Source organism: Clarias gariepinus, chromosome 3 (genome assembly GCF_024256425.1).
Source record: "Clarias gariepinus isolate MV-2021 ecotype Netherlands chromosome 3, CGAR_prim_01v2, whole genome shotgun sequence".
NCBI lineage: Eukaryota > Metazoa > Chordata > Actinopteri > Siluriformes > Clariidae > Clarias > Clarias gariepinus.
In genome coordinates this window covers 29,679,771-29,693,630 of record NC_071102.1, presented here as the reverse complement: position 1 = coordinate 29,693,630, position 13,860 = coordinate 29,679,771, and the positions used below count along the sequence as shown (strand labels likewise).

Genomic DNA, 13,860 nt, shown 5'->3' with positions numbered 1-13,860 from the left:
ACAGGTGTTGCTGCTTTAGGAATATATCAGAGGACAGGATGATGCCGCGCAGCTTGACTCGAGGTGAAATAATTGTAACCACTTTTCTTTTGTTTTAGTCTTGCTGAAATGATTCTAATGCACCTTTTTCTAACAAGATTAGATAATGACTGCCTACATTTTTGGTTAATATTTTAACCTTTAACCTTTTTCCTGCACAAGTTATGTTTTCAGCTGTTCCCATAAAGGGGTCGCCACAGCGGACCATCCGAATAGCATATAACTTGGCACAGGTTTTACACAGGATGCACTTCCTGACCCAACCCTCCCATTCTATGCAGGCACTAAGGATGCCCTCCACCCAGTGACTGGGTTTGGGCATCGGCTGGAAATTGACCCTGAGACTTCAGACCTACCACTGAGCCACCTATGCTCTTTAGTGTTGTTGCACAAATACATTATCAAAATGCAAAACAATGAATGCAGCCTTAACTATCAATAATTACAGCACATACATAATCAAAGACTTACACCCTTTTGTGGTGCAGCAGATATTCCAATCCATGACTGTAGTTCACAAACGCCATGACTAGCAAGAGACGACGCACGCTTCTTATTTTGTCCCGTGTCTTGGCACAGCTTGTGTTTTCTTTTTTTTTATGTCTATTCCTTCCTGACATCTATGTTGTTATCTTTTGAAGAAGCAGCAGACAGACTGTCTTGTGATAAGACGGGTGGGGGGGGGCTTTTGTAAAAAATACTTTTTTCTGATTCGCCAAAACACATTTAATAACATGCGTATAAAGCATGCACACAATAAACCCATTTTCTTCACTGTCAAGGGCAACAGTGTTTTATTCCTTACAGTGTAGTTTACGATGGCTGGAGGAGTATTAAACGGCATGTAAATTTTATATTAGATAAAAGTTTTTAAAAGATAGATGGTGGATGCAGATTTATTTCCTACTGTTCCTAAATGTTCAGTCTAAAAGCACCAGTAAAGAGTGTGTAATTTGACACTAACAATTTAGTTAGTGATCTTACCGCTCAAACTCAGTCCTGAGCAGTCGCTCCCGCTCAAGTATGGCTGCATGAAGTCGACCCCACTCCTTTTCCACATCGATGGGGTGGTAACCAGGGGGAACCTTAACCTGACCAGTCTGCACTGCACCCTGCGGATAAAAACACACTGTCAAGCTGAATACATACGCCATGTGAAAATACATATTAATAATACCATTTAAAATAAATGCAGTGGTGTTTTTGTACATGACATCATACATGCTTAATTATCAGTGTTTTGCATATGTATGATATTCTGTATCAACCTTTTTTCAGTGTAACAGTTTGGTTTATATGTCATGAGTTTACACAAAAAAGGTGATGAGTCAGGGTGGAATCAAATTTGGTAAAACTATTTCCAATTAAAAAAAATAAAATGCACATAATTTGTAGGTGTGTCTGTGATAATAATTACATCTGGAGTAAAACAGTATCACATATCACAAAGAGCTATAAAAACCAGTCTGGTGCGAAGTTCATGAAAACCATTAATCATTTTTTAATCCACCCTTTTAAAAACCTGGAGTAAATGAAAAAACCTGAGTCAATTATTAGAAAATTAAAGGTATAATGTAACCATTCTGGATTGAGGAAGCTGTAAACTGAAATTCAAACCAATTTAATTAGGGTGTTACCCAGCAAGAAGGGGATGTCCACTGGAAGTTCATAAGACTTTGTCCCATCCAAAGGCTTTCTGTGCAATGTTATTAGGACCACTAAAGAGCCTAGTTTGGTTCCAGTGTAACATTGCACAATTTATAAGTAAATATAGCCTTAAGGGAACACTCTCCTTTAGTCCCACAACAAAAAAAAACAAAACTCTTTTTTTTTTTTTTTTAAAGGTCAGTTCTGGAACGTTGCAGGGACGTCCTGGGAATGCCCCTCCCTAAACATCATGGTTTTCACAGGATGTATTTCTGTGCACTAGATTTATTGTCTCTACCATTTGCTTATGTTATTAAGCAAAGAAAGTGTCCAACCAACCAAGTGGCGCAATTTCAATGCATTTGTCATATCATCTGCAGCGGTCATATCAACCCGCCGCAAAAAAAATGGGGTAAAAAATATATAACAACACTAGGTGGAGCTCTCGCTATATAAATATTTAAACGTCTCTGAATGTTCACATTCAGTCCTCCAAAGGCTAACGTCCCACAATAACTTCCTGGGGACATAAAGAAAACCATACACAAAGACTTTTGGAGACATTTTTGGGGGGCCATTAGGGATGTTCTTGGGATTTTTACTGCTTGCTGAGAAGTCAGAAAAGCAACCATGTATGTTGAATTAAATCCATATCAGTTTAAAGTTATAACACTATAAAGGGTGTAAAAATTTAAGGTGGCTAAACACTAATGCAACACACTACAAACAAAATGATTTATGACCTAGTACAATATGTTCATTTATTAGACATACCACATGCTGCATTATATATACCTCAAAAGCCTTGTAAATATGTTTGGAGCGATTTTTGTCAGCCTCCTTTGCTGGCAGCTCGGTCTCCTTGAATTTGAGAAACTGGCGCCAAAGGACCTGGAAAATCATAACAGAAGGTTTAAATCTGTTGCACTTCATACAAATACCTTACATTGACTTATAATGAATAGCTACCTATAATTACAGTATGCATCGATACAATACAATATGAGCATTTGCATGCAATTAATTTGCAAATTTGCAGGAGACCTCAATTTCTTCATAACTGCTGGGGAACTTGCTCTGCTCAAAGATGACAATATGGTGTCTGATCCACTGCAGCAGCATGGTGACCAGCTCGTAATACTCCTGCCAGCGTAGTTCCAGCTCCTAACACACAACACAGGCTCGTTTTATATTACACCTTAACACAGTTAAATTTGTCTCCATTGTTAATGCTTTACTTATTGTTACAGTTAGTAACAATTAATACAATACAATTAGAATAATTACTTGTTAAGCTTCATAAAATAATTATATTAATTATAATTAAATAATTTAATGTCCTTTCCATGTTAAAATGAGACTCACATTAGCCTGAACTCCATCTTGAACATCAGGAACTCTGGGCATGACATCGTACAGGGAGGAGACGTATGTAATGATAGACTTCTCGTCAGGGTGCGGCACATCCACATCTACTCAAGAAGAGGAAACAAAAACAACACCCTGGATTAATTAAAGACTAGGGTGTAGGATAATACCACATATGAATAGTGATTATACTTCACATGAACAGGACTAGTGTATCACTTAAATACAAGCACACTGTATACACTGCAGTTCATTACTCAGTCTTGAATGGCATGCATTCAAATGCACTGACAATAGGCTCTCTAGTAAAGCCATTTCCAAACTTAACAAAGCTACCCCAGTTTCAAATCGTCTGTGGCGTCACCGAGCGAAACCACAAATCTGATCAACAAACATGATTAGGATAAATAAAGAAAATCATCTCATTTAAATATCATGGCTTTGTTTTAATAGGTTTGGTAATGTTTTAAATGTTAATACTTAATCAGAAAGAATTTTAAACAATTAAAAATTATTTATTTGTAATTAATGACCTCTAGGTGGCTTTTGGTGTGGTTTTTTTGTAGCATGTTAGCTAGCTTGAGTGCTCTATGGCTGGTCAGTTATGAACAACTTAATTTTAGCTAAGGCTAACTATAGTTCCTTTTTGAATTTATGTAAAAGATGTGGTGTTGTAAAGGGCTTTTAGCTTTTTAACCAGCTTGACTAACTTGCTAGATACAAACAACACAATGTAAGCTAACTACACTTTATTTTTACTTTCAAACTGGCCTACACCATGTGGTTTCACAGTTTTGTTTTGTTTCTTAGCCATTTAGTTAATCTGCAATATGTTGTTTATGCTATTGTCTGTTAACAGATATGCTTCAGCCCTTTGTGTTAGGTGCACACCTCTATCTTCTTTAGATAGATTGTTTAAATAACTGCTGATGGCCATTTTTAACATTAAAAAAAAAAAACTATTTGTTACTATACTACTCATATTAATTTCTTTCTAATCATTGAATTTGTTCCTACAGGCAAGGTAATTGCCTGCCAAATAGGAACAGGTTGTGTAAAGAATTGCTCAGCCTCAGGGAATGATCGGAGTTTACCTTCTGGATCGAGCAGGCGGGTGACGCCCAGCTCTCTCTCTGCCACGCTGAACGCCTGCTCCAGGTTCTCCAGGTTTGTCTGTCTGTACACCTTACTCATGTCAATCAGATTTGGCCTAAGGCACACAGATGAGAAAGGAACCGTGTCAGAGCAGGCTTTAACAAAAAACTGGAATCCCGACAGCAGCCAAAGAATAATATGCATGCTAGGCATGTCTTTAAAAACAAGGGGGAAATTAAATAAACTACACAAAAATAGAAATAGCAAAAATATAATGTAAGCTGTTCTAAATACAGTATGTTACATTTGGGTGGTTATTTCTGTAATTCTCTTTTCAATTCCTGATATGATCAATCAAAATGCACAAAGTTTCCCTTGGGATTTCATCAAACCTGGTTCAGGTAAGACTTTAAACAGCGTGCACATACACGCTCATGTGTACTTCCATAAATATGAAGGTTTCACCCATTGAAGATGCAAAATGTAAAATTAGTACTCACATATGTTCCGAACTGTTATTTAATAATGCTAATTACAATATATAACCATTAAAATACTGCATATTAGCTAGCAAGCACAGTTAAAACACACCGCTTTTTCAATATAATAAATTATTTACAAGAAGCTAAACAACCCAAAAATGTTATTTTCTTTATTCTTTAAATTCTAGCATAACGACAGAGCTCATGGTAAAACAATTCCTGCCAGTACCACCTTCATACTGGCAGGATTTAGCTACTCTAATGTTATTCATTGTCATGTACTAGTATTTTCACCTCCAAATATTTATTGTGTCCATAGTATCTACAATTACACTAAGCAATCAAAACTGTTTCTATAAAGTAACATACTGCATCCATACATATGACTGCTTCTTTGGGTGTAGTAGCAATACGCTTGCGTTCCTGCAGGCATCACTTCAGTATAATACCCTGTTCTGTAGGATATTTTGTCCCTGTTCACTGGAGAAAGCCGCTGCTCTGTGCTCAGCTCAAACTCTCCACTCTGAGATCCACAGCTGGAGCGAGCCTCTGGACTAAGTGACTCGGAGTCAAAAGATTCCTCGGAGGGTACGTTTTCACATAACATGACCACCCGAGCATCTAGGTCACTAACTGAGCCATGAGGGCTGCTTGACGAGCTGCTGTGCCTTTTCTTCGTACGAATCTTCCTCTTCAGACTGATCATCGCTGCTGGATGCGCACTGGGTGTAACCAAACTAGGCTTCCTTTTTGCTTGTCCAAAAGATTAACTGTGGAAAATCTTCAGTGGCAGTCCTTTTCTTTCATGTAAAGACTATCTGCACTTGGTTTTTGTTAACAGCATACAAGTGAAGTACAGTACTAATAGTTGCACTGTGTCTAACATTCAAGAAATAAAAACCTGAGAAAATGAGCAGCTGATAATTCTCCTGAGACACAGGCATGTGCAGTGCATGCTCTTGCAGGGTGTTAAAATCACAGGCTTTCGGAAAACTTGGCACATTAGTGTGCTACGCCCTCCACGATTTCCCCTTCATCCCTCACATGATTTATTATGATGGATGGAAATTTGGAAGAGAGAGAGAGAGAGAGAGAGTATACCCACCACTCTGCATGTCAGACATATACTGTTTCATGGTTAATTGCAGCAAGATGCATCTTGTCCAGGTGCAAATAATTTGTAAGACCACACAAGAGACTTGGACGCTCGATGTATATCAAATGTGTGTGTGAAATTATTTTGCTGGACCTTTAAGTTTGTTGAACCAGGGTCAAACCAAAATACATTGTGTTGGAGAAAAAAATATATAGTTGTCCTTTTTGTCAAGGTCGTTTTTTTGATATTTTAACAGCACACTAATGGGATTAATAGATAGTTCGATAATTCATGCAAATAAATCGTGCACTTGTGTGTCATACATGTTTATGGTGAAAAAAAATCTTCCTAAACACTACAAGTGCCTTCAATTGAACTCTTCCTTACCTGTGCTTATTGATGATAGCATTAAAGAGCCTGCCATCTCTCCAGCTAGTGGTAAAGTTGTCACAGCGCAGGCCTTGGTAGCCCTCCACCATGCGCTGTGACCAGAGCAGCAGCTTCTCCTTGGCCGTCATGTCATCAGACTGACCGTTCACCTGTATGTCTGAGATCTGGAGAAAGAGGTAAGAGTAATTTTAGTTGGTAGGAAGGTTTTTTATTAAACACCTTAAAGAAGCAGCTTGGAATTTACAGAGCCCTCTGTTGTCCGAAAGATAAATTGCAGTTGCAGTGTATGAAACATTAGCAAGCCTTAAGCCTGATTTATGCTTCTGTGTCAAGTCTAGGCAGAGCCTACATTGCAGGCCGATGGTGTTATGAGCATGTATACTTGTGCACTGGTATGTCTGTGTCCTTCTGCAATTTCACCACCAAATCACTATTAGGCAGTAAGGTTTCTATACCACTGTGATGGTATACGAATGGTGTCAAGTCTTTTCTTTGAATGTTTTTTGTGTATTTCAAGCAATGGTGAATAAAACTGAGCAAATCTTGTTGGAGTCAGCATTGCAAATGCATTGCTACCCGGGAGACCAAGCACTGTGACGTGTAGTGACATTTCTGGGGAGGTGCACTTCAGGCTGCACCAAAGATATTGGATATGGTAGGCAGCTACACAAGACCTACATGAGACTGATGGTGTCGATTCAATACAGAAGAGTAAACCAGCTTTTATACTACGATGCTGCTGAATTCTTAAATCTGACTGGTCAAAATTTCTTAGTTAGTTTGTATAACAGTATTGTGCCGACAATAGTGTGGACTGCAAGGGAATCCAAGTAACATATTTTACCACGTAAAAGCACAATCTGCAGTTCTTCCAAATGTCTCTAATTTAAGAAATATTATACCTGCCATATTCACACATTATATCCCACAAACTCTGGGATAGTAACATTAACTCCTCAGGTTACAATACACATCAACCAAGCTTAACTATTTGCAAATAGTATGCAGCATGTGACCCCCCTTAACCTTTTCTCTTCCAACTTTGTTAAAACTTCATATGCCTCATGAGCAGAAAAATCTCATCTCAAATCTCAATATTTAAAAGTGTTCAGTAACACTTTTAAATATTACAAAACACAAATTTAAAGTTTTGTTGCATTTATTTTTTATTATAATTACAAAATTGTCATAAATGTTCTGAAAATTTTAATAATGTGGCTTCAGCATACAGTAGGTACGGCAACCACGCAGGTCAAGACTGAATTGATAATAAACTGCTTCCACTTGGAATACATATCACGGCACTAAATGCAATTATTCGTCTTTAAAGCAGTAAAGAAATATCCTATAATAACAACCTAGGTCTTGTTGCTAGGATACTGTGCTTGGTAAAGATTGCAACTAGTGGTGATCATGCGATTCGAGCAAAAAAGTCTTATGACCAGGGTGTTGTTCATCTGTAAGGCTTTTGGATGTGTTTAGTTGTGAGTGGCGTACTGTATGTCTGTGTGTGTGTTTGTGGTTTTGTAGTGATTCATAGTCAGGATTTCCCTTTTAAATGAATCACTTCTCCCAAGCAAAAAACTGACGGCATATTGGTCTTTTATAAGCGTGTCTATAAGCATGTGGCTGAAACCGTTAGGGAACTTAGGGAAGTTCGTTCGGTTTGGCAGTCAGTCCTGCACACTTGTGACTCAGACACGATGGAAACATACCTAATCCTTTCACTTCAGCTTTTTCAACTAAATGTCCACCTCGTGCCTGCACAATACCAGCATCCACAAGAGAAGTCTGTTTTTGTCTTCCTCTACAGAGCATACGCCATACATATATGATTAGCATTAGTGACACAATGCTGTGGTTTTTTGAATCAATCAGAGATGCTAGAAGCAGATGCAACTGACTTTATTTGAATTTAAAAGCTGCATTAGCTGTTGATTTATGCAAGCTATATTAGTTTACAGAATTTGGAGTAAAGTTCCAGGTGGCATAATGACTACACCACACCCATGTCACATAAGATAGGGCCAGGATAAACATAACGCTAAAGTATAAAAACTCACAGCACAGGCAAAAAAAAATAGACAATGGCTGTATTATCCCCTTGTCGACAATCATTAAAGTACTGGGAAAAGACCAAAAAAACCATCAGAAGCCTTATGAGTCATTAAACTGCCGTACCAATATGCCCGCGCCCTCTTCCTCTCAGGGAACACTGAGTCACTGAGCCGGATGGACACTGCCTCAAACCATAATCCTCTGCAAGCCCAAAATAACTTTAAAAAAAAATCAAATATATATAAAGTTATTGGATTTTTTTTCCACCATTTAAGAAGCTGGGTGTATAACTAACTACATTCCAAAGAGCAGAAACAACAATCTCCCTATCTTGACAATGAATAACTTTTATAGAGCTTTAATTTAACTTTGCTTGTGCAACCTCTACTTTATTCACGCATTGCATAAACTCTTTCATTGTTTTAGACCTGTTTTGTATAAAAAATGCAAAATCTTAAAAAGAAAACGAAAAAAGTCAGGATGTATACACTGGATCAATATGTTGAAGTGAACTGGAACAAGCACTGATCAGCCATAACATTATGACCACTGACAGATGAACACTGATCACCAAAATCATGACAGGATTGTGAGCACCCAAAGCTTACCAATAAAGACAGCCCGTCCTATCCGATCTACCAAAAAAGCAAATGCAGCACAAATGTCAATGCTAGCCATACACAAAGGTATCAGAACTCCCAGGGCATCAATTCCAGACCTGGCCTCCAAACTCCCCAGAAAAAATCCAAAATCCAAAAAACTTCAAAATCCAGTCCAAAGAGGACACACCCCACAACCCACAGCACCCAAAGGATCTGCTGCCAACATCCTGGTACCAGACACCACAGCAAACCCCCAGAGGCCCTGTAGAGCCAAATCCTGGGTGACCAGAGCTACCCTAGCGGCACATGGGAACCCAAATCTTAAGTGGTTTCACTGTTGATTGTTTTAATGTTATGGCTGATCAGATGGTCCTGATAAAGCATCAGGTAATCAGCTTTATCTGAAATGTCTTGTGAAAAATACCAGCAGAGAAACAAGAAACTGGCCAGACTAGCAGACTGAATTACACTTCAACACAGCATACATTATGTGAGTATTACATTATATCATATCATACCTGGAAGTGAAGGATGATGGTCCATATTAGCCCAAGGGTCAGCTTTGGGTTTCCATCTGCTATATCATCATTCCTGATGTTCACCAGTTTGACCTGGATCAAAACAAGAAACATAGTCATGAAGAACTAAGGTGTGGAAACTGTGAATGTAAATAATGAAAGAAACAAGTATGAAGTGTTTCTTGTACTTGTCTTTGTTTGAGGAAGTCCAGGGCGATCTGGACATTCTGCAGCTTGTGGAAGCGCATGCGACCCTTCTCTCTGGGCTGTTGGACACAAAATACAACAGAAGCTCAGAGACAGAAGTGGAATACACTAATTCAGAGTTGAATACTATCAATGGTTACAGTGTGTCCAAACTAAATTTGGCCATCTTTAAGACATAGGAATTGTTTGTTACTGCCATACAAATAAAAAAAAAAAAACTTAAATCAATTTGGAGAAACATACATTGCCTGTCAAAAGTCTCTCAACTCGTAACAGAGCATTTAAGTTGGTAAGACCAGCTGACACGACAAGGTTCCCCCTTCTTAAAGTTATTGCAGAGGTATAACTTTAAAATAATAGTAATAATAATAATACATTTAATTTACTAAAAGTAAAGTTCCCCAAAACACTTGACAGGCGTTGAGAGGTAAAGTATTATTAAAATACCTAGCAATATATACACGGCTAAAATCCCCTATTAAACCTATTATTGTGCATTAAATCAATTTACAAAAACATGAGTAAGTATGTCCATATGGTAATGGTCCAAATAATATTATTTTTTCCCCATTTATACTGTAAATGCATCAACTAAACATCTTACAGCCCTAAGGTGAATTGGGTTTAATGCCACAGTGAATATGCAATGCATGAGAAGCCATCTGGAACATCTAAGTGGGAATGCACTAGCACACAATCCAGACCATGCACTGGCACTCATGACAGTAACCAAATGGACAGCCAGTCACACCTGAGATAGCAAGACTCCTGTCTGCTTTCAGTGTATGATACCAATTAGGGCTGCACGATTTATCGGGGGAAAAAATATAATCACAATCTCAATTCGTACATACAGTATATGCAACCTCATTTCTGATTCACTTGCACTATTTTCCTGCATACAAATGGATCTGCATTCATGTGTTCAACTATTTACCTGACAACAATCCTAGTTGCTTACACATTGTAACACAAAACACTATTAATTCACCAATCAGGCCAGAGATTAGCCAATGATTCAGTCATACGGCCCTTCCTCATTTACAGTGTTCTGTAAACGTTTATTAAGGAGGCAGACCTAAACAGACTACTTTTGAAATAGTATGCTGTTGTTTTGGCCAATTTAAAAAACATTAAATTTTCTTTTGATGTTGCATTTATCACTGTATACATTAGTTTATATGAGTATATACTGTATACATCATGGATACTACAGATGCTATGTAATTATTTTATTTATTACTGTTATTTCTCTGTTCAACAGCTTTTAAGTTATTCACTTTGAGGACTCAGGGCACTTTAGGGATAAAAAGGAAAAGTCCTACATACAGTAGAGAGCACTTTTTTCTTTTTTTAATTGAGAATCGTGTGACCGAACTGTGATCTCAGTTCCCATGGAGAAGAATCATTATTTACATTTTAGAAAGAATCGTGCAGCCCTAATGCCACTTATAACTTATTTTTTACATAACTGACATCATATCTGTACTAGAAATGATGTGATGTATAAAAATGAAAAAAAAAAAAAAAAAACACTAATCGAATATTATCTATAATGTATATGAGTGCAGAAGTTCTTTGCATTGAGGAAATTTTACCATGGACTCGATATTCGTGAAGAGAAAAGTATTTAAGTAATTTTTTCATATACTGTACATCAGTATACTTCTAATTAATGCTTGTGCGCTTATTTAAAATGTGTATTACTAAATGTGTATTACTAAATTTTTAACAAATACTAGTTTAAAAGAATTTAATTCATCTAGTCATGGTTCTCTCCTTATTCCAGCATCTATTTAATATGCCCAGTCAGATCAAAACTTATTTAAACCTTGCTACCTTCATAATAATAATAATAATAATAATAATAATAATAAAATTCACTCTTATGCAATACATGAATATGTGTATAAATTCAAATAAGAGAGGATATTGGAGTGAGATTTAAATAATTTTCTACAAAGGAAGCCAAACAATAGAAATGAATGCTAACCCTGTCCCAACCTTAACTTTAACCATTTGAACTTTGCATAGAAATTGCGCTGTGCAAATAGCTATGGATTTGCAAGTGTGAGACCACAGTAAAATAAAATATATATTTGTTTGTTTTTTTATTTTACTGCTTGAGTAATTAAAAGTGCAGACACTTTTTAACTTCAACTCAAGTATAACTCTGACAAAATTCTGTCATTTAATAACTAAATACTCCCTAATAAAATTTTTATTCACTTTATTGTAATAAAAGTCAGTCTTGCTTGGTCTGAGGGATATTTTGATAATTTTTTAAATTCCCAGTGCATCTTTAATGTACAAAAGAATGTACATGTAATAACATAACTTTCCAGAAAGAATACCAAACTGTGGCCAGTCTCACAAATCATCATAACTGCAAACCAAGCCTGCTTGATCAAACTGGCCAAATGTAAATTAATCTTTAACCAGAATACCTGAGCTCATTTTGTAGGAGCAAAAAAGACTGACAACAAGACACAAGACAAAGGAAGTGACATCATGCACAACCCAGGTCACCTGGGAGTGACGCATGCCAGACCCCCTGAGGAGGCGAGTCGGAAGGTTCTAGACCCACTCACCAACCGTGAGTTCCTGACAACATCACGCTCCCTCGGCTACCCCAGCAAGAGCATCGCAAGAGAAGAGGCAAAGGCAAAGGGGTCAAGGTTAGGGCAGAGGTCAGCCAAGTAGAAAACTGAAAGGTCAGGGGTGGGCAAAACCAGTGCAGGATGTTGAAACAGAGGCAGAAAACACAACATTAACAGTTAAAAGATGTGCAACAGAAGAAAACCTGTGAAAGTAGATGTAATTCAACTGGGCATTCATAATTCGGTGTTCAAAAATCTCTCAAATGTAAAAAGACACGCATGCAAAAACTAGGTGAAAGAACAAAATGTTAAAAGAATTAAAAAAACAACGCGGTTAATTAAGTGTAGGTTAAATGAAGCTTGGTGGTTAAATCTTGACTATCATGCGGATTATGAATTAGGAAGGAGTTAGGTTTATTAAAAGGACCTATGGCTAGAGGAAAAGGAAAAAAAGGTGCAAAAGCAGGTACTGTATCCACATAAAGGTTTTGCTTCAGGATGCATATCTGATGCAAGATCTATTTCTTCTTTTATTTTTATTTTTTTTTACTGGTTTCCTTTGTAGCAAGTCAGTAGGAAACTATTGCTAAAAGGACTCACCAGCGTTTCTCCAGAGAGCACCTCCAGTAGGGAAATGAGGCTGTGGCCATCTCGCAGATCCTCGTACAGGTCTGTGATGTGCCTCTGAGCCTGGACATAAAAACATACAAAGAAATAAACCAATGAAATACTACATTATTTCCCTGGTAAAGTGTTCTTTTGATGCACTAATGTGTTTGGTTTATTCAACTCCTTTTACTTCGAAAAAATTTTACTTATTTTTTTCAATTAGTTTTATTTTAAACCTAAAATATCTATACCTTGAAATAAAAAAAAAACCCAATTAATGTGACGTCCTGTTCCTGTATGTGAAAACAATGACTGTGAACGTGGCCTCATATAAAACAGAATAACTTTTGCCCGCAAATACATTGATTATCATCATTGAAAGAACAAAACATCATACATTTTAACCATTGATAATTATATTTCTTTTTAGTGGAACATCCATAAAACAAGTTAGTTTACGTAGTTTAAGCATTTCACTGCATATTGTACGGTGTATGACTGTGTATGTGACAAATAAAATTTGAATTTAACATTTATAACTATAAAAAAAAATTGTTACTATAAAAAAAAATAGCTGAGTGCATTAACATACAGTAGTACACCTGTCTGTTCCGCTTGTGTAGAAAATGTATTAACCTCCTGTCTAATCACAGATGATGCTCTAACAGTGCTGTGGTATAAGTAAAAATAGACAATAGTCACCTAATTATACTGTTCATACACTGAGCCTTAATAGTGCTTTATAACTTTATAATACATTATTGTTTTAAAAAGCAATCCTGCAGTATTTACAATACAGTAATGCTTTTTTAAAAATGGCATCGTGACTTTAAAAGGTTGTACACTCTTTAAATAATTAGGATTTCTTTAGTTCTGGGTGAAAATTCCTGGGTGAAACAAACAATTAGAAAGGATCTCAAGTAGAAGCTGAGTATTCTAACATAGGCAAAGAATCCTTAAAACACTAATAAATATTTCTATAATATCTATATTTCTATAATAATATTTTTCTCTGAAATAAATTTATGGGTAGATCTTCATAAGTAGACTGTTTTAAATCCATATAGTTACAAATTTTTTTTTATAAATTTTGCAGTTTCACTTTGTAGATGTCTCACGGGATTTAAATGTCTCACAGGAGTCTCGCTA

At 36.7% G+C, this 13,860-nt stretch overlaps 1 protein-coding gene across 5 annotated transcripts in view; it reads right to left on the bottom strand.

Annotated features, from left to right (window-relative positions):
- Nucleotides 1-13,860, bottom strand: part of pleca (plectin a) — a 123,197-nt gene that overhangs the window by 24,442 nt on the left and 84,895 nt on the right. For all 5 annotated transcript variants that reach the window (XM_053491971.1, XM_053491972.1, XM_053491976.1 and 2 more), the window contains 9 exons: nucleotides 12,703-12,792; nucleotides 9,484-9,561; nucleotides 9,296-9,388; nucleotides 6,115-6,281; nucleotides 4,149-4,264; nucleotides 3,052-3,158; nucleotides 2,731-2,850; nucleotides 2,482-2,577; nucleotides 1,024-1,151 (listed from right to left, as the gene is read on the bottom strand). In XM_053491971.1, the coding sequence (XP_053347946.1) occupies nucleotides 1,024-1,151; nucleotides 2,482-2,577; nucleotides 2,731-2,850; nucleotides 3,052-3,158; nucleotides 4,149-4,264; nucleotides 6,115-6,281; nucleotides 9,296-9,388; nucleotides 9,484-9,561; nucleotides 12,703-12,792 (995 nt within the window). The remainder of the gene's footprint in view (nucleotides 1-1,023; nucleotides 1,152-2,481; nucleotides 2,578-2,730; nucleotides 2,851-3,051; nucleotides 3,159-4,148; nucleotides 4,265-6,114; nucleotides 6,282-9,295; nucleotides 9,389-9,483; nucleotides 9,562-12,702; nucleotides 12,793-13,860) is intronic.